The sequence below is a fragment of the Leucoraja erinacea genome, chromosome 37 (genome assembly GCF_028641065.1).
Source record: "Leucoraja erinacea ecotype New England chromosome 37, Leri_hhj_1, whole genome shotgun sequence".
NCBI lineage: Eukaryota > Metazoa > Chordata > Chondrichthyes > Rajiformes > Rajidae > Leucoraja > Leucoraja erinaceus.
This window is the reverse complement of record NC_073413.1, coordinates 9,211,413-9,238,139: the sequence shown is the minus strand read 5'-3', so window position 1 is coordinate 9,238,139 and position 26,727 is coordinate 9,211,413. Positions and strand designations below refer to the sequence as shown.

Below are 26,727 nucleotides of genomic sequence, written 5' to 3'. Positions count from 1 at the left end.
TTTGCGGTTACCAATATGTATTTGTAGAAGGTACTCAAGTTATCTCCAGCCAAATAACACAGTTGTTATATATCTTCATATATATTGTGAGCAACAATTACAAGGGACTCGCTCGGCGACCATCAAGTGGCATCTCTACTTCACCAGAGTCCCATTATCGTGGGGTGATTTTCTTCAGGCTTCGATTGAGCTACAAAATGAAAAATAAAACGCGTGAACTTTTGGTGAAAAGACAAATCTGGACAAAGTCTGTCATTCGCCAGGGATAGAAATGTAGACCTCCCTCCCGTGTATAAAAATTCAGATGCTACCAGTGACGCCGCGGCAGCGATGACAGACTTTGTTCAGATAAAATCAGTGTTTTGTCCTATGTACCGAAAATGAGCAATAGAATTCGTACTTGCAGCAGCACAACGGGTTTGTAAACACAATACTCAATAGATAATATGATAAACATACATTAAAAAATGTCCAAAAGAACAATAATAGTGCAAAACCATCTGGAAATACTGGTCATTTTTGCCAATAAGGCTGCAAGACATCGGAGCAGAATTAGGCCATTCGGCCCATTGAGTCTGCCCCACCATTCGATCATGGCTGATCTATTTTTCCCTCTCACCCCTTCTCCCCGTAACCTTTGACGCCCTTAATATAACGTATTAACACTCCCAGTAATACAGTCCACCGTAACAGCATGTGAATCTGCAGTTGGTAAGTCTTTGTGTCTACTCGACTGCAACATATCGTTTATATTGATTCAGTTTTAGGATCTGAGTGTCACAGGCAAAACATTTATTATTCAGTCTTAAGATGCAGGAAATGGTTTTGCTCTTTTGCTTCAAGGCTTGAAGGCTCAGGAGCACTGAGAAGGAAGGTGGATGGTCCTTCTTTATAAAGGCACTACCCAAGCTGGAAGAATCTTCATGAAGGCAGCTAGAAAAGGCCAGTTATAAGAGATGGAAGTGTTAGTTACTTAGTTTAGTTTATTGTCACATGTGCCGAGATACAGTGAAAAGATTTCTGTTCAGCTCACCTCCTCAAATTTGTGAATCTGCCTGATAAAAAAGTCTCCGTATCTCCTGGCCACTTTGGTATCTGCGATGTGGATCATATCCTGAGTGAAGGGACAAAGACAAGGATTAAGCAAATCCAAACAGTTCCATAGTGACCAAGGCATGGTCCAGTGTTTTACCATTCACCAGTTCAAGCGGTATACCACCTTCAACAGTATAGGTTCAGGAATAGCTACTTCCCCACAGCCATCAGGCTATTAAACCTGGCTCGGACGAAACTCTGATTATTAATAACCCATTTTCTGTTATTTGTACTTTATCAGTTTATTTATTCATGTGTGTATATATTTATATTATGGTATATGGACACACTTATCTGTTTTGTAGTAAATGCCTACTATGTTCTGTGTGCTGAAGCAAAACAAGAATTTCATTGTCCTGTACAGGGACACATGACAATAAACTCACTTGAACTTGAGTTCAGTACTTTACAATGTTACCGGAATCTTTATCAGCAACAAGTGGATACGGCGCCTTCAAATGGGCAGCACAGTGATGCAGCAGTAGAGTTGCTGCCTAACAGCGCCAGAGACCCGGGTTCAATCCTGACTACCTGTGCTATCTGTACGGAGTTTGTACGTTCTCCCTGGGACCGCGTGGGTTTCCTCCGGGTGCTCCGGTTCTCTCTCATACTTCAAAGATGTGCAGGTTTGTAGGTTAATTGGCTTCGGTAAAAATTGAAAATTGTCCCTTGTGCGTAGGGTAAGTGTACGCTGGTCTGCGCGGACTCTGCAAACCTGTTTCTGTACTGTATCCCTGGTCTAAAGTCTAAATCTGCCGGCATTCTAAGCATTTTAGAAAGAGACACTGGAATTACAGATGTTGGAAACTTGAGAAAAATACAAACTGCTGGAAGAATTTAGCGGGTCAGGCAGCATCTGTGAACGAAATCGACAGGCAACATTTCAGGACTGATCTGAAAAAGGGGTCCCGACCCAAAATGTCACCGATCCATTCCCTCCACAGATGCTGCCTGACCCACCGATTTACTCCAGCATTTTGTGTGCTTCACTAAGTATTTTAAAAGATCGACTGGAAGGATAGGATAGACAATCATCAAAAATAAAACGTACCTTGTCGATGTAGAAGTCAACTTCTGAAGCTGACTGAAATTCACCATCGAGGGCTGAAATGCCACTGGTCCACACCAGGTTCTTCATCTTGTGCTTGAAGACTAGGAGGTTGATGCGAAACTCCTGCTCAGTCATGTCAAGAAACCCAGCCAACTTAACCACGGGCATTGTGGTGTATAACTTCAGGAAACTGCAAGAGGAGAGAAAGTGACCCATCAACCAAAAGGAATTTCCGAGGGGTAACTTTTTCACACAAAGGGTGGTGGGTGCATGGAACAAGCTGCCAGAGGAGGTAGTTGAGGCCGGGACTATCCCATCGTTTAAGAAACAGACAGGTACATGGAAAGGACAGGATTGGAGGGATATGGGCAAAGCAAAGGCAAGTGGGACTAGTGTAGCTGGGACTTTGTTGGCCGGTGTGGGCGAGTTGGGCAGAAGGGCCTGTTTCCACGCTGCATCACTCTACGAGTTGGCATATACAGAAAGGTCAGTGTGGGTCAATTGGAAACTGGGAGATCCTGTAGGCCTCGGCGAGCCAAGTGCAAGTGTTCGACGGAATGGTTGCCGAGTCTACGTTTGTTCTCGCCGAAGTGGATCGGGACTCAGTTTAATCACTCATACCACACTCCCCCTCACTGTCCTATCGATACATGAATGAGGTTGTTAAGGGCTTGGATACGCTAGAGGCAGGAAACATGTTCCCGATGTTGGGGGAGTCCAGAACCAGGGGCCACACACAGTTTAAGAATAAGGAGTAAGCCATTTAGAACGGAGACGAGGAAACACTTTTTCTCACAGAGAGTGGTGAGTCTGTGGAATTCTCTGCCTCAGAGGGCGGTGGAGGCAGGTTCCCTGGATGCTTTCAAGAGAGAGCGAGATAGGGCTCTTTAAAAATAGCGGAGTCAGGGGATATGGGGAGAAGGCAGGAACGGGGTACTGATTGGGGATGATCAACCATGATCACATTGAATGCTCGAAGGGCCAAATGGCCACCTTTTGCACCTATTGTCTATTGAATGAGGCCATTCTCGGTCATTCCTGTCACACGCAGAGCTCACGTACCTACGGATGGTGGAAAGTACTGACTGCTGCTGCACCTCATCCATAAAGACTTTCATTTGCTGCAGGAAGGGCTCCTTGTGATAGTTTGGATGCACCGAGTCGTAATTTGGCACCACGGGCGACAGGAACTTGGGGCAGGCAAAACTGAACGACTCCTCAAAGATATTCATCTCTCTGCAATGAAAGGCAAGATTACAGGAGAAAAGATATGAATATTAAAAACAAAAGCTCTGGAAAAACACAGCAGCTCAGGGAGTAGCTGAAGTCTGACGAAGGGTCCTGACCCAAAACGTCACCTATCCATGTTCTCCAGGGATGCTGCCTGACCTGCTGAGTTCTCCAGCATCGTGTTTCTTTCCTCAATAAGATCTTCTGTCCCCATTATCTTCAATTCCCTCCAGGTGCTTTGGCTTCCTACCGCATACCAAGGACATGCAGGTTTGTAAATTAATTGGGTTCAGTAAAATTGTCTCTAGTGGGGCATGTGAAAGTGGGATAACAAAGATGGTTGGTGTGGACTTGGTGGGTCAAAGGGACCATTTCAGTGTATCTAAACTGAATATTGAAGTGCACAAGGCTACTTAAACCAAACGATTCAGCAGCAGTCTCAGTGGATGGGGCAGTATTATCCGAATGCCATACCTTGTCCGCCATAATCAAAGTTACCACCCAACTCATTTCCCGTCAGAACGTAACACACTTTTTGTGTACACTGTGATCTCTACGCTTCTCACACATCCACTTTTCAGTCATCTGCTGCGGGCGGGAATGCCTTCCTCTGTCTTGATCAAAATAAATTCAACTGGAATTAAAAGGGCCTGAAAAGATTGGACTGGCTGCAGAGGCCACAAATGGGCCCCGACCTCGGGTGTTTCACAGAGGAAGAGGACTAAACTTTCTGGTGCCTTTCCCCACTGTGAAAAATTTTGATTCTGTTGTGGGGGGACGTTTGTGTTCAATTCTATAATGTGTTGTGCCATTTTTCTACTTTACATTTTTTCTATGGATGTACGGAAACTTAATTATTTATTTTATGTAAAGCACTTTGGTTTCAACGCGAGTTGATTTAAACGTGCTATATAAATAAAACTTACTTACTTACTAACTAACTACTTGTCTCTATTGAAAAAAAAACACAAAGTGCCGGAGTAACTCAGCGGTTGAGGCAGCATCGGTGGAGGGAATAGATAGGCGATGTTAAAACCGACTTTGATGACTCTGTATCTCCTTGTACGATACGATAGAAATTTATTTATCCCAGGAGGGAAATTGATCTGCCAACAGCCATAAAACACAAGATACATGAAACTAAAATGATGAGTGGAAAGGATTGGAGATGTGCAAAGATTGCGGGGAGGGGAGTCAGTCTACCCCACGACAGAAGGAATTATGTGTGGCTTATTATCACATTATGGGGTATGTTGGAATACAATGTGCTGGAGGAACTCAGTGGGTCAGGCAGCATCTGTGGTGGGAATGGACAGACAACGTTTTGGGTTGAGACCCTTATTCAGAATGATTGTAAGACAATGTGGAGAAAGCTGGAATAGAAAGGTGGTGACAGGAGAAAGCCTGGCATGTGATCAGTGGATACAGGTGAGGGAAGGGGTTGACTGGCAGATGGATGGACGTAAATGACAAAGGCTAGAGATGAAAAGGAGACAAAAGGGTGTCAGGTAAGGACACATTGTACAACTGAATTTATAGATGCTGCATGAATGCAAGTTGGAACTAATGAATGACGGGTTGGCCAAGCGACTGCAACATGACAATGTGGAGGAGACCCACCCTTTCTGCATGCGCAGCATTTTGTCTCCGTATTTCTCTCTCAGCTGGGTATGGATGCTCTCGTCGATCCTCATTGGGTACAGTGTCAAGGCGATTGCCAGTAGACTGTGCATCTGCTCGTTCTGCTTGTTTATCTGCAAGTATATTTGGATAAGGAGTGTGGAAGACAGAAAATAGAGTCAGAGAGCGATACAGCGTGAAAACAGACCCTTCGGCCCAACTTGCCCACCCTGTCCCAGCTACACTAGAGTTCCACCTGCCCGCGCGCGTGGCCGTTATCCTTCCAAACCCGTCCTATCTCTGCACCCGTTTCTTAAATGTCGGGATAGTCCCAGCCTCAACTACCTCCTTTGGCAGCTTGTTCCATACACCCACCACCCTTTGTGTGAAAAAGTTACCCCTCAGATAGTTTTTGATTTATTTTAAATGTTATTCCTGTTCAGTCCTACATTGTGATTATTATTCGGAAAAAACTTTAAACAAACCATAAAGATGAGATTGTTATCTCCCATTTACCCCCATCCTTCCTCTCTACTGTTCCATTCCACCTTCATTCTGTCCTCCAGCTTGTCACTCCCTATCTGACACCCTTTTAAATCCTTTTCATCCTTCAGCCATTGTCATTTATTCCATCCATCCGTCCCCACCTCTCTTGTCCAGCTTTCCCTGCCCTATTACAATCAGTTTGAATAAGGGTCCCAACTCAAAACATAGTCTGTCCATGCCAATCCAGCCTCCCCACATATATCCATTTATCACATGCCAAGCTTTGTCCAGCCAATTAACCTGTAAGGCAGCAACTCTACCGCTGCACCACTGTGCCGCTCCTGATAATATATTTATGCACTTTGAATGTTCAGGTCAGGTTGGGGAGAGTTCCCCCCCGCCATGGGTACCATGTAATCCCGTGCTACCTGCTCCATGGTCGGATAGTCGGCGACTAAACCGCCTCCCCCACCTGGTTTGTCAGGTGAGGAGGGGGCTGTGGACCCCCAGCAGGACCAAAAACAAGACCCGTCAAAGGGCAGATGAGCTCCTAGCAAGCCAACGGCCATCCACACTTCAGTAGAAGTTGCGATCTCTGTCGTTCACGGCATTGAAGGCATCGTGCCCATTGATGTTTTCAACGATGATGATGATTTTTTGAATGTACTCCAAATTAGACTAAGGAGTTACAGACACAATATTTCTTTAAGAAAGAACTGCAGATGCTGGAAAAATCGAAGGTAGACAAAAATGCTGGAGACAGCATCTACGGAGTGAAGGAATAGGTGACGTTGCTAGGGAAATTACCAGGTGAGGGGGTGGTTTGGGTGGGAAGGGACGAATTGACCAGGGAGATACGATATTTCTGTTCACATACACCCCACTGTATACAACACAGCAGAGCAGTGGGCAGGATTTGGTACAGGCACCAATTGTTTAACACTATCTGCAAGAGTACCAAGAAAGGAATGTCTCAGATTTTGTCCTCGATGTGAGATATTGAGAGTAATGTATTGGGCCTCAGTTCCCTTCATGGGAAGGCTGCCTATTTCACTGGAATATGTGTAGTGTCAGAGAAGGAAGGATTGGTGCTTCTGATGAAACCTTGATCTTTAGGAGAAGGTAGGTGGGGTTTGGTCAGCTGTGGAAGCATCAATTGGTGTAATGTTGTGAAAAATAAAGAATCAAAATGAAATGATACTGCAGCAAGATCTGCAAAGTCAAACCTTGGAAAATGTCAATGATGCAACATTTTATGGAGGTTTTTGGATCCATATGAAGTTTTATGGATCCAAAATGGGTATGGAGAGTAGGCAGGTACAGGATACTGAGTTGGATGATCAGCCATGATCATATTGAATGGCGGTGCAGGCTCGAAGGGCCCAATGGCATACTCCTGCATCTATTTTCTATGTTTCTATGTTTTCAGTAGGATCATTTAAATGCAGATAGATCAGGAGACATTTCTTATGCTTTACAGAAATTTTAAAGTACGTTTTACGTGAACATCCTGAAGATACAACATCCCAAATACTCTCTGCGATGCTGATTACAGAATGCGAAGTAGAGTTTCGGAGACCCGCAGAGCATTTCACACACGCCGCAATTGTTTACCATTTCATATTTGTAGGTTGAGCGCTGAAACATGTTCTTGGTTCTCTGAATATACAACAAAATGTTGGCAAACACACGGATCGAATCCTGGTAACGTCGCATCATCAAATAGGCAAAGCCCACATAGTAATAAGTCGTGACCTGACACTCTGGCACCCTGGAGTACATACTCTGCAATGGAATCAAACAAAATGTGGGATATTATTAATACGGAATTGACGCAGATAGAATTAAGTGGATAAATACAAGAGAAAAGGTTTGAAATATAAATTCAGAAGATACACAAATTTAAGGGCCTGTCCCACTTACGCGACTGCCAGCACCCGTCAACATGTTGAAAATTCAACGGTGACCAGAAAGACGCTACGACTCTTTGGGTGACTAGGAGACCTCTCACGCCCTGGCGACATGTCGCGGGGTACATGAAGCCTGTATGGCCGTGAGTAGTCGCCCTAAGAGTCGTACCTTGTTCTGGTCGCCGCTGGATTTTCAACATGTTGAAAATTTTTGGCGACCTATAACGGCCTATGATGGGTGCCGGCAGTCGCTGAAAAAGTCACGTAAGTGGGACAGGCCCTTAAATCAGACACCTACTAAACACAGTGTTAAATTTAGCTTGGAACAGTGTGGGCTATCCAGCATTTTAGACATTAAAATTAGTTTACCGTTCTAAGGGAAAGATGGGCAGGTTTATCATTTATTAGATACACACAGCCAATGTCTGTGCAGCAAACAAGACTGTTTTTAAGGTACACAAAAATGCTGAAGAAACTCAGCGGGTGCAGCAGCATCTATGGAGCGAAGGAAATAGGCAACGTTTCGGGCCGAAACCCTTCTTTAGACGGGTTTATGAAGAAGGGTTTCGGCCCGTAACGTTGCCTATTCTCTTCGCTACATAGATGCTGCTGCACCCGCTGAATTTCTCCAGCATTTTTGTGTACCTTCGATTTTCCAGCATCTGCAGTTCCTTCTTAAACACAAGACTGTTTTTAATACTGCCAAAGAATTCACAGGCTCAAAGGAATAAAATAAAAGACAACCAGGGTGAAGAGCCATCAACACTTGCCTCCAGTTGGTGGCTAATGAAAGATTGCTTTATAACATGGCTTTCATTTTCTTAAACCAGGCACCTGTCAGTCAGAATCCACTTCTCACTCTTTTGACAATCAAGTCTATAGGATCCCTATAAATCTAGCAGCCAGGGTGAATTACTATGTTGTTACATCCTCCCCTGATAAAACAGCAGCAAAATAACTGTTCCACTTACTTATCTGCTACAATTATTGCAGGATTATTATGGGGTAGAAAGAGCCAGCAGTTTTCAGTAATCCTAAGACATTGTTACGTGTCAGAAGGTAGCAGCACATCAGAAGTGAAATCTATAGAACAATTAAAATCTTACTCTATTTTCACTCACAGTTGGGACAAATTATCTTTCAGATTCTGCAACTGGGATAATGGTATTAATTAAAAAGCCGCATCTGCAGCCATATAATTAGGCAGAAATGGACTCATGTTCAGAGCTACAGAAGGCTTTGAAGTTACACTAACACAAGACTCAGAAAATACTGCATCGTAAAATGGAGAAGTGAAATCTTTAATGTGTGCTCCCCTCTTCTTTTATTTCACCTTCAGCCAATTACATTAAAAAAAAAACTCTTGGCTAAGTATATAAATCTGAAGTGTAGTTTGGTTTATCATATTCTCAGATTCTTTGCTTGTTATCTGTGGCGCTTTTAACTTTTGTAAAGAAGCATCAATGTTGGGCATCCAGTACATAACAAACTTGACTGTGACGCAATGGAAAGCCAATGTTAGTTCAGCAAAACTCACCTTTTTATTGAGTTCAATGTTCTCAAGCACTTTGATGGCCTGGTAGTAATCTCCAAGAAGGGAATGGAGACGTAGGAGCCCAACCAGGCTGAAATATCCCAGCATCTTGTACAGGGAGTGTCGTCCATACTCCCCGGCAACACTCTCAGGGTCTCCTGTAAGCAACAAAAGGGAGATTTATAGAAAGGAACTGCCGATGCTGGTTTACACCAAAGATAGACACAAAAAGATGGAGTAACTCAGAGGGACAGGCAGCATCTCTGGAGAGAAGGAATGGGTGACATTGCGGGTCGAGACCCTTCTTCAGACTGAGGAAAATATATTACTATGCAGAAAACAAACATGTTTTTAATGTTTCCGAAGAATGCACAGGGACAAAGGAATGAGAGGAAGACAATTGAACTCTTCACAGAATGAAGAGACGCCAACACTTGCCTCCACTGGTATAGACTTCCAGCTGGCGATTGATGTTGGATTTATCCACTAGGGAATGCAAGACATTGAGGACGCTGTGAACATTCCAGATTTTGGGATTCGACCGTAGGAAATCAATCTCCTCCTCTGTCTTCTTGGCCGTTTTGCAGCGGTACTGGCTGAAAGATTGGAACTGTGTAGAGAATCGGGGAAAAAGTTGGAATTAAACGACTTCAATATAATGCATGTCAACCTTTAGGCCAAATCAAGTCTGGGAAAAGCAAATGAGAGACGTTTCTACTTGTAATCTGACCAAATGCTTGGCTCCACTCTATAGGCAAACCTCTGCTTGGTTCTGCTCAAAGGAAGATTTGGATTCATCAGAATGTACTTAAATCAGTCCGGGTATGTGTTGCAGAGGTTAGAAGCAAGTAGGGATATACTACACCTAAATACACAAATAGGGTAACAAATCGATTTTATAACCAACCCAACTCTAACCAAACCTAATGTTATAAACTAGGGTCATACTATTCTACTTCATAACATCAGGCTCGATTAGAGGTTTTTTTTCTCAACAAAGGTGTGGGGGGGCCTGATGATGCGGCGGGGTAGGGCTGATGAAGTGGGGGGGGGGGGGGGGGGGGTTCTGATGGTGTGGATGAGCGGGTAAATAAAGTATTGGGAGAGTGGCAATAGAAAACCAAAATGCATAAAGGCAACAAAACAAAATACCATTGAAGACTGAACAGCTAATCTGACAAAGCACAATGGTAGTGAGAAATAATAAATTGAAGAGGATTTCAAAATAAAATAAAAAATTAACATTTATTATTCGATTTAGAAAAAAATAAATAGAGCCCCTTCAAATTTCTGATATTGTCAGGAAATGTTAGTCTTAAAAGGATGACATGATTACCCATCTTTCATTTCACTGCACATCTCGATGGTATGTGACAAATAAACTTGACTTGACTTAACAAGAGGCCAAGTGTGAGCATTCAATAATGTTTCAAGCACGAGAGCTGGTGTAATTGGATGAACTCCGACAGTAGCCGGCTCCACGAACACACACAGGTCTATCTGAAACAGAAAAGGGTTGATATCCAGGCAAGTTAACGTGAGGAGAAGACAGAAAGTCACCTGGTAAATGAACTCGTCAATGATGTCCCACAGCCACTGATTCGGGAGCTCCAGGGGAACAGGGCCATCAGCATCTAAAGGAAGGACAAGAGATGGTTTGATTTTAAAATGACGACATACACAGAACTGTACGGCACCATGTCCGCACTGAACATGATGCCAAGTTAATCTAATCTCTTCTGCCGACACATGATCCACATCCCTCCATCCCATGCCTATCCATGTGCCATTGCAAAATCTACAGACCCGAAAATACAAACATTCTGGTTGAGTTATTATCGCCTGGAGTAGCAGCCTCAGACTTCTCACTACCTATGTCATCACGCACCATGCGCGCATCACGTGCGTGTCACGACCCGTGCGTCGTGACGCGTAAATGATGTCGCGTAAATTACGCGCAAATGACGGCCAAGTGGGACAGGCCCTTTACCGTCTAAATGGACCCTGGGTAGAACAACCATGCCTGGCCCACTGTATGGAGCGTAGTGAGGCTGCACATCAGAAAGGTGCACTTTGGTTGATGTTTTGTGTTCAGACCTAGTTTGATTGCAGCTTTGAACTCGTTCTCCTGTTTCTCCCCCTTTGCAACAACCAGGGTTTATTGTTTTACACTGAGTATAAACTCTAATACAGAATAACTCTTTTACCCAGCTATTCCTACAATCCACATCCTCCCTCCACCCCACCTTCACGCACATCACTGTTTCTCGGAGTTATATCGTCCAAATTAATGATCTCTTTGACTGTGACATGATTAGATGTGACTAAGTAATTATGAAATAATGCTAATATTCACTGAGTTTCTCCCTTTCTGTGGGGAGTGGCAGGAGAAAGAAAGAGGAGGGCGACAGGAATGAGTTTCAGAAGAAAGAGAACAGAATCGGTATTTTACAAAATTTCTTACTGAGAATGTAGTTGAACAGATTGCAGTAGTTGTAGTAAGATTCAAACCTCTGTTCCAGCGTAGGTCCGCCCTGGGGAATGCAAGAAATATTTAGTAACACAGAAGCATCGCAGGCTCAATGTGCAAAACTGCAGATGCTGGTTTAAACCGAAGATAGACACAAAATGCTGGAGTAACTCAGCGAGACAGGCAGCATCTCCGGAAAGAAGGAATGGGTCTCGACAAAATGTCACCCATTCCTTCTCTCCAGAAATGCTGCCTGTCCCGCATTGTGTGTCTACCTTTGATCCAGCATCTGCAGTTCTTTCCTACATAGAAACAGTCTCTTTGGCCCTCAATCCATCAGGGAGAATATTCTTAACACAGTGACTGTTAAAGTGCACTGTCCAGACATGAAGAATATTAGAACATTTTGATGCATATTAAACAGCTGCATGCATTGTTTGTCTTCAGTCATAAGCCTGAAATGGCACATTCTGTAGATTAAATAAATTAATCCAAGGAAAGGTCCCGACCCAAAACGTCACCTATCCATGTTCTCCAGAGATGCTGCCTGACCCACTGAGCTACTCCAGCACTCTGTGTCTTTGTTTGGTAAACCAGCATCTGCAATTCCTTGTTTCTCCAAATAAATGATACTATTGGGTACACGATCACTAGATCCAAATTTAATTTCTCTAGGCCAGGGTGTGTTCAGTTGATTAAAGTGTTATGAAGCTAAACATCTCGTGCATGATTTCAGAGAGAAATAACAAATTATTAGAAATAACAGTCTGTATTGTTTTATATTAATTATTGAGCACAAATAAGAAACTATAAATAATATCTCTGCATTTACACAAGTATTTAAAAATAACATGCAAAATGGTATGTTTAAGAAACTTAAATTACTTACGCTAACTTTAGCATAAATGTGCCTATAGTAGAGCTCCTTGTAAAGAATAAGGAAGACAGCATCTGGAACAGACAATTAAGCAGATAAGTACAGTTTACTGAATCTCAGCTATTACTTCTATCAATGGAGGTGGTGAATTAAACAGTATTAGGATTTGAGTCAGGGGCTCAGGAGGAGAAAAGCAAAGGGGAAAAAAAAATTCACACTCACTTTGCAGACAATCATGCAAGTGAAAAGGATCCCGTGCACTGACTTTAGAGATACATGGCAGAAACAAGTCCTTCGGCCCTCTGAGTCTGCGCCGACCAGCGCACCAGGGTCAATTTACAATTTTACTGAAGCCAATTATCCTACAAACCTGCACGTCTTTGGAGGAAACCGGAGCACCCGGAGAAAACCCACACGGTCGCAGGGAGAACGTACGTACAAGCTCCTTACAGACAGCACTCATGGTCAGGCTCAAAACTGGGCCTCTGCCGCTGTAAGACACCATCTTTACCATTGTGCCTGGAATCTGTTCCTATCCCATTTATACGGAGGCCCTAATGTCGTGTTTTGACAATTCTGCAAAGTCCCCATGACACCGATCATTTAAAAGGGTAAAATTAAAGAAAATGTGTATACTGAATAGTTTTTATGTATTCGTCTTATTCTGCAGCTAGGATATAAATTGTGCAGGGTTAGACTCTGTTAACAAGGAATATTAATTTGAAAACTGAAAATTGTACCGTTCCGACATATAGAGGCAATTGTTTCTGCTTCGGGCCAGGGTGAGTTTTTGAAGAACCTCTCTGTCAGTTTGTTCCAGCTGAGGTAATAGAATAAACAAGGGAAATTAATAAACATTAAAAATATTTTCCTGAACAAAATTAATCCAACATATTAACTGTCTCTTCCTCCACAGATGAGGTTTACCGGCATATTGTGTTTCTAATTCAGAGTTTAAAGATATCGCCAAATGCTTTAGTGATCTTTATACTCCAGCCATGACGGCCAAGAAAATATGAAGCATCTTTCTGATTGTAACGAGGAATTGCAGAATGATCAACTTTTTAAAAAGCTCCTTTATCCCTCCCCCCCTCTCATAACTATAAAAGTGTTACTAATACGCCAAATAATTCCAGGAGATGTCTGCTAGTTGGAATATGGAACTTACTCCAGAAGTAGTTTCCTTAACCATTTAAGGTGAAACTTGGTTAACATGAAGAAAGGAATAGAGTGTCATAGCCCTTTCGGCCCAACTTGCCAACCGACCAACAAACATGCCACATCTACACTGGTCCCATCTGCCTGCTAAACCTATACAATCCATGTATCTGTCCAAATGTCTAAAATAAATGATGATTATAATGAAATAAAGAGGGACAAAGAACATTCACATAGAACAGAAACACAAAGACCAGCTGAGCCGAATAGCTTGTTTTGCTATTCGCACATCATACAGCATGTAAACAAGCCCTTCGGCCCAACTTGCCCACACCGATCAACATGTCCCTTCTACACTAGTCTCAACTGCCTCGTTTGGTCTATATCCCTCCAAACCTGTCCTATCCATTTCTGGATTTAATCTCGCTGGATGGACTCAACACTTGCTGACAGACCTATATTTCAAAAAATATGCAAACTGATCTTCTGCATTTACTAACAAACAAATATGTAACTGCATATTTTATTACTTGTACCTGTTTTCATAGATATCCTGAATCTCATAGAGCTTCTGTTCAATCAGATCACTGGACACACGGTTGGACTGCAGCTCATAAACCTTCTGTTCAATCAGGTCAGTCACGGTCTTGTGGAAGTATTGGATGAAATTTTTTATTACTTCTGGGATCACGTGGTAAGTTTGCTGTTCATACTGTCGCTCATAAGCAAGGTCCTGCTTGGGATCCCCTGGGAACACATGAAAAGCACTTTCAAAATACTGGCAAATTAACTAGTTGAGAACCGTTGTATAGGAAGGACCTTCAGACATTAGAGATACAGAGCGGAAACAGATCCTCCGTCCCACTGAGTCCGTGCCGTCCACCGATCAGCCCTCACACTAGCACTAGGAACTATTTATAAAAGCCAATTAACCCTCAAACCTCTACGCTATTGGTGTGGGGGAGGAAACTGGGGCACCCGGAGAAAATCCACGTGGTCACAGGGAGAACGTGCAAACTCGGTACAGACAGCACGTCGTCAGGATCGAACCAGCTCCTTGGCACTGTGAGGCAGCAACTCTACCGCTGCGCCACAGTGCCTCCCAAACCTGACACTCATGGTTGCAGTAAAGTATGCAACTGAAATCTCCTCTTCTAGTTCCAGAACTGGGATGATTACAACAGCAGCGTGTGACCGATTTCCCACAATATCGTAGGAAGAGGTTTAGGCCAAGCCTGAGTGAGAGGTGCAGAGAGAGATCAGTTGAGGACACAAGTTTTCTAAAGAGCTTTTCCTTCAGGCTTCGTGGGCTGTGGGCTCTTTAGCCCATCCATTAAATGCCTCTACTATGGATCTACTGCCGTTGTTGCTCTCACAGACCACTTAGTGGATGGATCAGGTTCAGGCAGGTCTCCCAGAATATTTAACCTAATGAGGCATGAGCTTGCAATCTCCTACAGGCAAACTATCCTTAACACTCCCTTGTAAGAGTGGAGAACGAATATAGATAGATATAGATATGCCATTTATTGTCACTATACATGTACAGTGAAACTGAAAGCTGCTCGTACTCAGTGCATACATACAATTTAGCACAAAAAACAAGAAACAGAAAAAACAAAAAACAGAAGGGAGATGGGGGGGGGGGGGAATAGGTGCACAAATTCTGCGGCGCTACATACATATATACAGATGGAAGTCCGTGTTGGGCGGTGTAGTCAGTGCATGTGTGAATTTGAATTTATAGTAGTTATAATTCTCGGAAAGCAACTATTCCTGAGTCTGTTTGTCCTGGATTTGATGCACCTATAGCGCCTTCCAGAGGGCAGCAGGTCGAACAGTCCAAACGCAGGATGGGAGCTGTCTTTGATGATCTTCTTTGCCCTGCTAAGGCAGCGGGAGGTGTAGATGTCCATCAGGGAGGGGAGAGGGCAGCCAATGATCCTCTGCGCTGTCCTGGTTACCCTCTGAAGCCTCTCCCTGTCTGCCATGGTGCAGCTGCCATACCATGCTGTAATGCAGTATGTCAGCAGGCTCTCGATGGACGAGCGGTAGAAGGTCAGCAGCAGGTTAGAGTCCAGGTTGTGCTTCCTGAGGACCCTCAGGAAGTGCAGCCGCTGCTGAGCCTTCTTGATGACCGCTGTCGTGTTGTCCGTCCAGGAGATGTCAGCAGCGATATGGACGCCGAGAAACCGGAAGGTGTTGACCCTCTCCACACACTCGCCGTTGATGTGTAGGGGGGCTAAGTCGGTGCTGTGCCTCCTGAAGTCGACAATGAGCTCTTTTGTTTTCCTGGTGTTCAGAGCCAGATTGTTTTCTGAGCACCAGGTTGTCAACTTCAGGACTTCCTCTCTGTAGGCTGCCTCGTCTCCCTTTGAAATAAGTCCGACCACAGTAGTGTCGTCAGCAAATTTGACCATGCGGTTGTTGTTGTGGGCCGGACTACAGTCGTAGGTGTAGAGACAGTATAAGAGGGGGCTTAGCACACAGCCCTGTGGGGAACCGGTACTCAACCTGCGAGTGGAGGAGAGGTGGGGGCCGAGTCTCACAGTCTGGGGCCGGTTAGTGAGGAAATCCTTTATCCAGGCACATGTGACAGTGGGGAGGCCGAGAGTGACCAGTTTACCAATGAGAATGTCCGGAATGATTGTATTAAAGGCTGAACTAAAATCCACAAAGAGCATCCGGACGTAGCTCTGCCCCTGCTCCAGATGGCTCAGCACAGAGTGGAGAGCTACGGTAATGGCGTCTTCTGTGGATCTACACTTATGGTCAACCTCAGCCACATCACTAAGGCTTGTTTCTGTGCAACTACTTTTTGCAGCACAAATCAGCTTATCCATGTCGCACATAATGGTGTGACAACAAAATAATGAAATAAGGATTTACCAGTATGAAGGTCGTATTCAGCATTGTAGGCGTATGGATCGTACTATGAACAAAAATGAAAACAACATCAGCAGTGTGAATTTGGTGTGGTACAATTCAATTGGTGCATACAACATTCAGATATTTTTTGTTTTCATAAGTTCGAGGAGCAGAATTAGGCCATTCGGCCCATCAAGTCTACTCTGCCATTCAATCATGGCTGATCTATATTTCCCTCTCAACCCCATTATCCTGTCTTCGCCCCATAACCCGACACCCTTACTAATGAATTTTAGTTTTCGTTTTAGAGATACAGCATGGAAACAGGCCCTTCGGCCCACTGTCCATGCTGACCAACGATTACCTTTACACTAGTTCTGATATCCCAGTTTTGCATCTAACACATTGGGGACAATTTACCGACAAACCTGCATGGCTTTGGAATGACGGAGGAAACCAGAGCAGCTGGAGAAAACCCACGCGGTCACAGATCGAATGCACGAACTCCTTAGGCAGGTTCGAACCGGGGTATCTGGCGTTGTAAGGCAGCAACTCTACCACTGCGCCACTGTGCCGTCCAAGTTAAGCACACAAAAAAATCTGTAAAATAATTCACTCATCAACCGTTTCTTAACCTACAAAATATTAAGAGATATAATAAATAACAGTATCCTCAGCAACAAGATATGACAATGCAGAATTGTGCAAATAAGCACCCTTCAAAATAAATGTTATATTTTGAAGGAACTTGCAATAAGTAGCAGGATAGTTTGGCTAATGTGAATGTACTTTTTATTTGCTCCATAGATGCTGCTGCACCCGTTGAGTTTCTCCAGCAATTTTGGGTACCTGCGAATGTACCAATGTCTGCTTAGCTTTCATTATATCGTATAACATTCAGGTTTGGGATGGTAAGCAGCACATAATATTTGCACTATGTAGTATTTTTTCATGATTCTTTCTCACATTCAATGATATTACTGTCATTGTTACTGAGCTGAAATTGGGCGTGTCACAAAGGTACAACTGTAACGGGTTGATGAAATAAAATCTGAAATATGGTCTCCTCACATTTTAACTCACATTATAACTACACTATTTTTAGCTCAATTTTGTTTTTACACAGAGGCTGGTGGGTGGCTGCAATGCACTGCCAGGGAGGCGGTGGAGGCAAAATGATAGTGGATTTTAAGAGACTTTTAGATGGGCAAATGGATATGCAGGGAATGGAGAAATGTGGATTGTGTGCTGCAGGCAAGTAAGAATCGGTGGTGGCATTATGTTCAGCACATATATTGTGGGCCGAAAGGCCTAGTCCTGTACTGTATCTTTCTATAAAGAAGACAAGACACAAAGAGCTGGAGTAACTCAGCGGGTCAGGCAGCATCTCTGGAGAAAAGGAATAGGCGACGTTTCGGGTCGAGACCCTTCTTCAGACCTTCCACTTTAGCTTTTTGTGCCTGTCTTTGGTTTAAACTAGCATCTGCAGTTCCTCCTTTCAATGCGTCTCAGATAGAACAATGAAATTCTTACTTGTAGCAGCACAACAGAATATGTAAACATAGTGTGTAGGAAGGAACTGCAGACGCTGGTTTACACCAAAGATAGACACAAAAAGTCTCGACCTGAACTGTCACCATTTCTTCTCTTCAGAGATGTTGCCTGTTCTGCTGAGTTACTCCAGATTTTTGTGTCTATCTTTGATGTAAACAATAAATGAGAAAAAAAAGTTCAGTGTGTGTATATGTGTATAGACACACACACACGCATATATATGTACTCACATATATGCAGACACATATATATACACACACACATATATATATACACATACATACACACAAATGTATATTATATATACATACATATATATATATATACACACATATATATACATACACATACATACACACAAATGTATATTATATATACATACATATATATACACACATATATATATATACACACAAATGTATATTATATATACACACATACATATATATACACACACATATATATATATATATATACACACATACACGTTCCATAAGCAAGTGATCAAAGTTCGAATATGCATATACACATATATATATACACACACACATATTTATATATATATATATATACACACACGTATATTATATATATATACAGACACACACAAACACACGTGTATATATACACATACACAAAGATACATGTTCCATAAGCAAGTGATCAAAGTTCGAATATGCATATACACATATATATACACACACACATATATATATACACACACACGTATATATATATATATATATATATATATATATATACACACACACACAAAGATACATGTTCCATAAGCAAGTGATCAAAAGCTGTAAAAACCATCACACAATAAATCACAATCTGAAGGAAAGCCATTATTTGGGGCCATTTGTATATTTTCTTTACAAGAAAGGACATAAATAAAGAAGTTTGTCGGCGCTCCCTCCTAGGCCTCGGGCTCTCTGTGGGGAGTCGGGGCTAGAGTTGGGGGAAACACAACCAAAGCTCCACAACCCAGCTCGGCCTCCACCACATACCCCCGCTACGCCAGTATCCGTCTATAAGGCTCGTTACCTGGGCACCTTTCTCCTCTGTTCTTTAATTTCTTTCGGTCTAAATTTTCCGCAGAAACACGCGACGAACAACCAACCGGTAACTTGAGTTCTTCACCGAAAAGGTTCCCTCTCCGCCGCGGCTGCAACCACCAAAGAACAGTTCCGCTGCTTGAAAACAGGAGGGATCAAAACAAAAGGTCTGAAGAAGGGTCTCGACCCGAAATGTCACCTATTCCTTTTCTCCAGAGATGCTGCCCGACCCGCTGAGTTACTGCAGCTTTTTGTGTCTCTCTCTCTACTGTTTGAAAACTTCTGATTACAGCAACAGAAGTCTCTGGGGACTCAATTGGGCTCTTAGTCTTACTGTGAAGAATATTCAAAATTGTGCTCTCCCCTTCATAACCATACTTGGGTAATTACTTTTCCTATTTTTCGACATTTTTCCACTTGGAAAAGCTCCAATGGCACTATTGCTAAGAACTTTAAGCTTCATCTCAGTTCAGCCATGAATGGCGGTGCTGGCTCGAAGGGCCGAATGACCTACTCCTGCACCTATTTTCTATGTTTCTATCTTTCTATATTGCTCAAAATCCCTCAACCAAAAAAAAGGCAATGCAAAAAGACATAGAAATTGTATTGTGTAGATTGACAGCTGTGCTTTCTGTAATGGTGATTTGTATATTTGGTATTTATTGCAGAACAAAAACAGAAAATGCTGAAAATACTAGGGAAGTCAGGGTGCATTAATGGGAAGAGAAACAGTTAACATTTCTCGTCTAAAGCCCTTCATCAGAACGTCTTAGGCCTGAAACGTTAACTCGATTCCTCTTGCCACAGATGCAGCCTGACCTGCTTTTTCAGTATTTTCTGTTTTTATTATATATATATATATATTTTACATTTTCATTTATTACAAAATGTTTGGATCACTGTACGGTTGGGAAAAGACCTATATAAAAGTCTTTCTCCCTAAATATTTGAACTGCTCGAGGATATAAATTTTTTAAAGATAATGCTCAAATTCGAATAAGATTTCAAATATTCAATTATTCATATGATGAAAAATGGAGCGACTGGGCTTGTATTTGCTGGAATTTAGAAAGATGAGAGGGGATCTTATTGAAACATATAAAATTTATGGATTTGACCCACTAGATGCAGGAAACATGTTCATGATGTTGGGGGAGTCTAGAACCTGGGGCCACAGTTTAAGAATAAGGGGTCGGCCATTTAGAACTGCGATGAAAAAGTTTTTCACCCAGTGAGTTGTGAATCTGTGGAATTCTCTGCCTCAGAAGACAGTGGAGGCCAATTCACTGGATGCATTCAAGAGAGTTAGATAGAGCTCTTGGGGCTAGAGGAATCAAGGGATATGGGGAGAAGGCAGGAACGGGGTACTGATTGTACATGATCAGCCATGATCACATAGAATGGCGGTGCTGACTCGAAGGGCCAAATGCCCTACTCCTGCACCTATTGTCTATGTAACTGTAATAACAAAAATCTATTATAAAAAAAGACTTAAACTGGTAATTAGGACAGAGATGGCATATATCTGGATCTGGATGTAGTACACTGAAAAGCTCTAGCTGGAGAGAGCATCACTCAGCACTATGATGGCCGTGATGGAGATGCTGTTACAAGATGCATCTTTGTGTGTGTGTTGATGTTTTTGGAGATCTCTGATGCTGGCTGGCAGGATATTCCAATCCCTTGCTGTCTTGAAGAAAAACGAGTTAGAGAGTGCTCACATCAGTATTAGGTCCTGTGATGCTTCAAATGTATATTGTAGAGGAGCTCCTCTATAATCTTTGGTATATACCAGACGCCAGTGTATATATGTATATAATGGTATATGGACACACTGATCTGTTCTGTAGTCAATGCCTACTATGTCCTGTTGTGCTGAAGTAAAGCAAGAATTCCATTGTCCTATCAGGGACACATGACAATAAACGAGTCCCTGAATATCTATGAAGATGGGTCTACGTTCAAATGACAAACATTGAGAGAGAGAATAAAGATATTTCCCGCCCGGACACAGAAGCTGCTGGACCCGGGCGGGCGTGGTTACCGGCGGCTCCCATTGCCCGGGCGGCGAGTCGGTCAGTCAGAGAGCCGCGGCCTGCGGGAGGTCACTCAGTGGCCGGACAGCGGACAGCGGTCATCCCCCATCCCCCATCATGGCCACCGCTTCGGACGGCCTGGTGTCCGAGCAGTCGAGCTCCGAGGGCGAGTACGCGGCGGGGGCGGCGACGGGCGCCCAGGCCCAGGCCCAGGCCCAGCTACACCGGCTGTGGCAGCGGCAGGAAGAGCAGCAGCAAGCGGGCGGCAAGATGGCAGTCAGCCGCCTGAAGCGGCATCGCAGGGGCTGCCCGCTGGGCAAAGAGGCGCACGGTGAGGGGGGGAGGGGGGAGAGAGGAGGGAGTGTATGGGGAGTGAGGGGAGGGAAGAGGAAGGGACAGGGAGGGAGAGGGTAGAGTGGGAATTGAGGGTGAGAGTGGGCACGGGTAGGGAGGGAGAGGGTTCAGGGAGTACACAGAGAGAGGGGAGAGAGGGGGGGTATCAAGGAGGGAGGGAGAGGGGGGTATCGAAGAAGGATGGAGAGGGGGGTATCGGGAGGGATGGAGAGGGGGGTATCGGGGAGGAATAGAGGGGGGTATCGGGGATGGGGAGAGGGGTATCGTGGAGGGATAGGAGAGGGGGTATCGTGGAGTGATGGAGAGGGGGGTATCGTGGAGTGATAGAGAGGGGGGTATCGTGGAGTGATGGAGAGGGGGGTATCGTGGAGGGATAGAGAGGGGGGTATCGTGGAGTGATGGAGAGGGGGGTATCGTGAGAGATAGAGAGGGGGGTATCGTGGAGTGATGGAGAGGGGGGTATAGGGGAAAGATGGAGAGGGGGGTATCGGGGAAGGAGGGGAGGGTATCGGGAAGAGAGGGGGGTATCGGGGAGGGAGGGGGGATATCGGGGAGGGGGGGGGGGGGGTATCGAGGAGAGGCGGTATGGACCTCTCCAGAGATGCTGCTATCCCACTGAGTTACCCCAGCATTTAGTGTTTCCCCAGAATGCTGCCTGACCCGCTGAGTTACTCCCCGATACCTTAATTAACTTGCTTGCCCATTAGGTAAAATCCATAGTCATTGGTTTTACAGCTGAATTTTACACATGGACTTAAATCAATAGAATGATGTTCTTCCACAGCTTGACGTGGAACCTTATGTTTGAAACTATTTAATCCAATTTAAATGTCATTTAATTAGCTAAACAGGAGCAGTGTTGGTGTGCCCGAGAGTTCTGTGGATGCTGACCTGTTCTCGTGTTCTACAAATGATTCTGTTTATTTTGCAGCACAGAAACGTTTACGAGAAGCGGCAAATGCAAACGAGGTTGAGACCGGTATGTTTGAGTTGGTTTTTGGTTGTTTGCCTTTGTAATGGGATTGCATGCCTCTTGCATTGTGATGTGTTGGGCTGGCTGAAATGGTAGTTAGTCTTGCACAGTACAACTTGCAGTCACCAAAAAACAAGCTCCCTGATGATTAAATACAAAATATATATATATTTTTGTTATTTTCTCTGTCAACATGTAAGTAGCCGCCTTACTTTTTCAACCTCCATGCTATACTTCATTGGAATCGGTAGCATTAGAACTTCTCCTGAAATTGCCTCCTACGTTTTATGTGCAAAACAATATTTTGTCCACATAATGTAATTCTTCATCTCAGTTATAACCCAAAATTATGAATGTGAAAATTATGAAGATGAATTGGAGTTAAATACAACTGCTGAATACTTACCGTCTGTTTTTTCGTGTTATTATAAAGTAACTTTTTCTGCCTTGTTTAGTGAGTCAGTTACTTGAAGTTGGCACTGATCCATGTGTAGCTGATGACAAAGGCAGGACTGCCCTTCATTTTGCCTCTTGTAATGGAAACAGTTCAGTTGGTGAGTGGTGTTTTTTTGCTGTTGGAGAAAATGTAGCTGTTTTCCCTATATATATCTACCTATTCTGATTTTAAACTAAATCCTCTGATCTCTTTAGTCCAGTTGTTATTGGATAATGGAGCAGACCCGAACCAGAGGGATGGACTGGGAAACACACCATTGCACCTGGGTACGATAGTAGAGATGAGGAGGTTTTAACAATTCTGGCTCTGGTAATGTCAAGTCAAGTTGAATATATTGTCATCTGCACAAGTGTGGTGAGGTTTTGGATAATTAAAGTCTTGCTATTGTAACATCAGAGGCACTGACTCAACCAACACACAAAAACATAAATGACACAAATTCTGCGAGACATTAATAAGGACTGCAAAAAAATATTGCACATACGTAATTTAAAAGAACAACAAATGTTATAATATATTATTTAACATTGGATTCTGTTCTTCACAGCTGCCTGTACAAACCATGTACCAGTGATCACTACACTGTTAAGAGGAGGTGTGTAAGTTCTACTTATTTGAATGTGTTATCGTAGTTAGGAATAGTTTTGATTCTCAATGGATCTTTTTAATGACCAAATTCTAGTTTTTGTACAAACAGTTACAAACTGTAATCCACCCCTGTATAAGAGTAGGCAGTTTCAAAAGTATTGTCACAAGTAAACAGGTAGTGAAGAAGGTTTTTGGCACCCTGGTCTTCAGTCAGGAGGCTCAGCATAGAAGTTGAGATATTTCTGATCAAAGCTGCAGAATGGCCCTGACCTGCAACCTATCCATTCCCTCCATAGACGCTGCCTCACCGGCTGCGTTACTCCAGCAGTTTGTCTCACCACTGATTAAAATGATCCCTTTCCTATCTCCCTGCTCAACCCGGGTAATTCACCAACCTCCCTCTTGGTCAGCATCCCAAAAAGAGAGAAGATATACACATGCGCACACAGAGGCACATGGCCACGAAACAGTTCACCTCTACCCATTGCAGTTGAAACCTATGGCTGCTAGTATTCTGCATGTTCGGTTCCATTAAGTTATTGGTGACCAAAGATGGTTTCTCCCCCTCCTTGTCTTCCGTGTGGTCAATATTAGTTCTTCTGTGATCTAAAAGTTGCAGGTGGTTTATGTTGTGTGTTGCAGCAGCCGTTCGGACTTTTGGTAGCTCCGAGTCTATCCTGTGAATGGCAGCACCAGGCTAACGGGAAACCTTCTGTTGTTGGCCTCAGGTGCTCGAGTGGATGCCCTGGACCGAGCAGGAAGGACTCCATTACACCTCGCTCGATCGAAACTGAACATCCTGCAGGATGGACATTCACACAGTCTGGAGGCCCTGCGGGCGGAGGTGAAGCAGGTAAGGCCAGGACCTCTCATCAGATGTTACCCTACCACCCCAGCAACAGACTGTTCCAGCTGCTACGGTCAGGCAAACGCCTACGCTGTCATGCTGGGAAAACAGAGAGGATGAGACGGAGTTTCTGTAAACTCCCTATCTCACTAGGGACTCATTTACTGTAGTGTTGTGTCTTTTTTTTAAATTGTTTTTTTTCCTAATATGTATATGTAAATACTGATTCTGTTCTATTCTGTTCTGTAGTTTTTTGCATAATCCGCAGGCATTGCCACTTTCACTTCACTGCACATCTTGTATGTGTATGTGACAAATAAACTTGACGTTTTATACGCGAGGTCCCGTCCACCCATCTATCCCGTTGGAGACCTTCGAACAATCTTTAATCGGACTTTACCCTGCGCTAAATTTTATACCCTTTATCTTGTATCTACACTGTGGGCGGTTTGATTGTAATCATGTCGAGTCTTTTCGCTGACTGGATAGCGTGGAACAAAAAAAGGTTAAAGTCTTACAATTACTGAACTGAATGTGCATCAGTTTACACCCTTTCTTTCCGACAGATCATTCAGATGCTGCGTGAATACTTGGAAAGACTGGGTAACCGTCAAGAAACTGAGCAGTTAGATGATCTTTGCACAAAACTTCAGCTGACCAACACGAAGGAAGAGGTAGGTAATACAACAAGAACGGGTTCTGAAAAACAGGAACCGATCAAGGACAGTTGGGGAGGAAGAATGTTGGGTGTTGGATCACTGATTTTAGTGTTTCTGGGGTCTCTGCAAGGCCAGAGACCACGGGATTCCCGGGATGGCGGGACTGTCATATGCTGAGAGAATGGAGCAGCTGGGCTTGTACACTCTGGAGTTTAGGATGAGAGGGTATCTCATTGAAACATATAAGATTGTTAAGGGCTTGGACACGCAAGAGGCAGGAAACATGTTCCCGATTACATTCCCGATGTTGGGGGAGTCCAGAACCAGGGGCCACAGTTTAAGAATAAGGAGTAAGCTATTTAGAACAGAGACGAGGAAACATTTTTTCTCACAGAGAGTGGTGAGTCTGTGGAATTCTCTGCCTGAGAGCGGTGGAGGCAGGTTCTCTGGATGCTTTCAAGCGAGAGCTAGATAGGGCTCTTAAAAATAGCGGAGTCAGGGGATATGGGGAGAAGGCAGGAACGGGGTATTGATTGGGGATGATCAGCCATGATCACATTGGATGGCGGTGCTGGCTCGAAGGGCCAAATGGCCTACTGCTGCACCTATTGTCTATGGCAGCAACTCTACCATCGTGCTGCCCAAATCTCCCTTGCTCCTCTCCCAATTCATGAACTTGCCTTTCTCTGTGGGTGCCGGACATATTGTCATGTAATTTCAGAATTTTGCTTGAAGTAACTTTATAACTTGCTTTTGCCTTCCTGCTCCCATACAGGTCGATGAAGTTGCTGATCTACTCTCAAGCTTCACAACGCTCAGCCTACAAATACACAATTTAGATAAAAGGTAACTGACCCTCCCCATCCCACCACTGCCACTGTTAGAATTCAGCGGGACCCAACGCAAGAACAAGGATCCTTGTAAATACCTGTGGAAATGACTAAATTGACTCTTCATCTTCTCCAGCTGCTCGAGGTCTTAGTTTTAGAAACATTGCAGAATTCTTGTTTTCAGTGTAATAAAGTTGATAAATTCAAAGCTTTGTTCCAACTTCAAACGTTAACTGTGGCGGGATTTTGTCCAATAATACTGACAAATACTGATGTCCGCCTCCATTCTCCAGTGTGAAGCACAATGAGGTCATTTATGAACTGTTCCAAGCATTTTTATTGAACTTTAGGTTGTGTTTGTCTAACTGATCTTAAAATTCCTTGAATTTAATTCAGAATGGGACTGTGTACCTTGTTTGTGATGTATGAGGTTATCAGTTTTATCAATCAGAACCATGTTAAATTGTGATGTTAAATGAATTTTCAATGCAGTTTTATGTGTAAAATAAAATTCCAGAAAACGTGTTAGCTTTTGGTGAAACTGAGTGTAATTTGTTTAATCTGCAGGGTTAATTTTCAGGGAGTATCTTGGACCAGAGGCCACAGCCTGAAAAGAGAAGGACTTACCTTCAGAATAGAGATGAGGAGGGATTTCTTCGCCAAAGGGTGGTTAATCTGTGGAGGACAATTCCTTGGGTGTTTTTAAAGCGGAGATTGATAGGTTTGTCATTAGTAAGGTTATGGGAGAAGGCAGGGGTTGAGAGAGAAAAATAGATCAGCAATGATCGAATGGCAGAGTAGACTTGATGGGCTGAATGGCCTGATTCTGCCCCGGTCATAATTTAGCAATTTTTTTGAAAGGATACACAGTGGCACTAAACTGTGTGAGGAACTAAATAAACTGCAAATTCAGTCATTCTGGGGCAGAGTGGTGAATCGTGACTGCTGTAGGGTGACTTTTTTAAATTGTTCCCCAACAAATGCAATGACTGGATAGTCAGCATTAGAAGCTGCACCTACAGTTAATTACTTTAAAACATTTCCTCCCAAAACTCAAATATAAACTCAG

General features: G+C 43.5%; 2 protein-coding genes across 3 annotated transcripts; one reads left to right on the top strand and one right to left on the bottom strand.

Annotated features, from left to right (window-relative positions):
- On the bottom strand, positions 1-19,059 carry eif3s6ip (eukaryotic translation initiation factor 3, subunit 6 interacting protein). 2 transcript variants are annotated; one of them, XM_055663319.1, is made up of 16 exons: positions 18,904-19,059; positions 16,728-16,899; positions 16,321-16,363; positions 13,968-14,178; positions 13,014-13,093; positions 12,286-12,347; positions 11,391-11,460; positions 10,487-10,560; positions 9,365-9,536; positions 8,930-9,084; positions 7,097-7,267; positions 4,997-5,130; positions 3,209-3,382; positions 2,147-2,336; positions 1,034-1,114; positions 1-190 (listed from the first exon to the last, which is right to left on the bottom strand). In XM_055663319.1, exons 2-16 carry the CDS (start codon positions 16,731-16,733, stop codon positions 155-157), a joined length of 1,659 nt encoding a protein of 552 aa, XP_055519294.1. In that variant the 5' UTR covers positions 16,734-16,899; positions 18,904-19,059; the 3' UTR covers positions 1-154. The 2 variants fall into 2 exon arrangements, with proteins under 2 accessions (XP_055519294.1, XP_055519295.1); XM_055663320.1 differs by having other exon boundaries at positions 16,728-16,867; positions 18,904-19,051.
- LOC129713712 (ankyrin repeat domain-containing protein 54-like) lies at positions 17,511-25,873 on the top strand. Its single transcript, XM_055662962.1, has 10 exons — positions 17,511-17,553; positions 18,958-19,081; positions 20,929-21,281; positions 22,236-22,283; positions 22,733-22,831; positions 22,929-23,000; positions 23,282-23,329; positions 24,051-24,175; positions 24,736-24,843; positions 25,604-25,873. Exons 1-10 carry the CDS (start codon positions 17,511-17,513, stop codon positions 25,676-25,678), a joined length of 1,095 nt encoding a protein of 364 aa, XP_055518937.1. The 3' UTR covers positions 25,679-25,873.
- Positions 25,874-26,727: the final 854 nt, after the last annotated feature.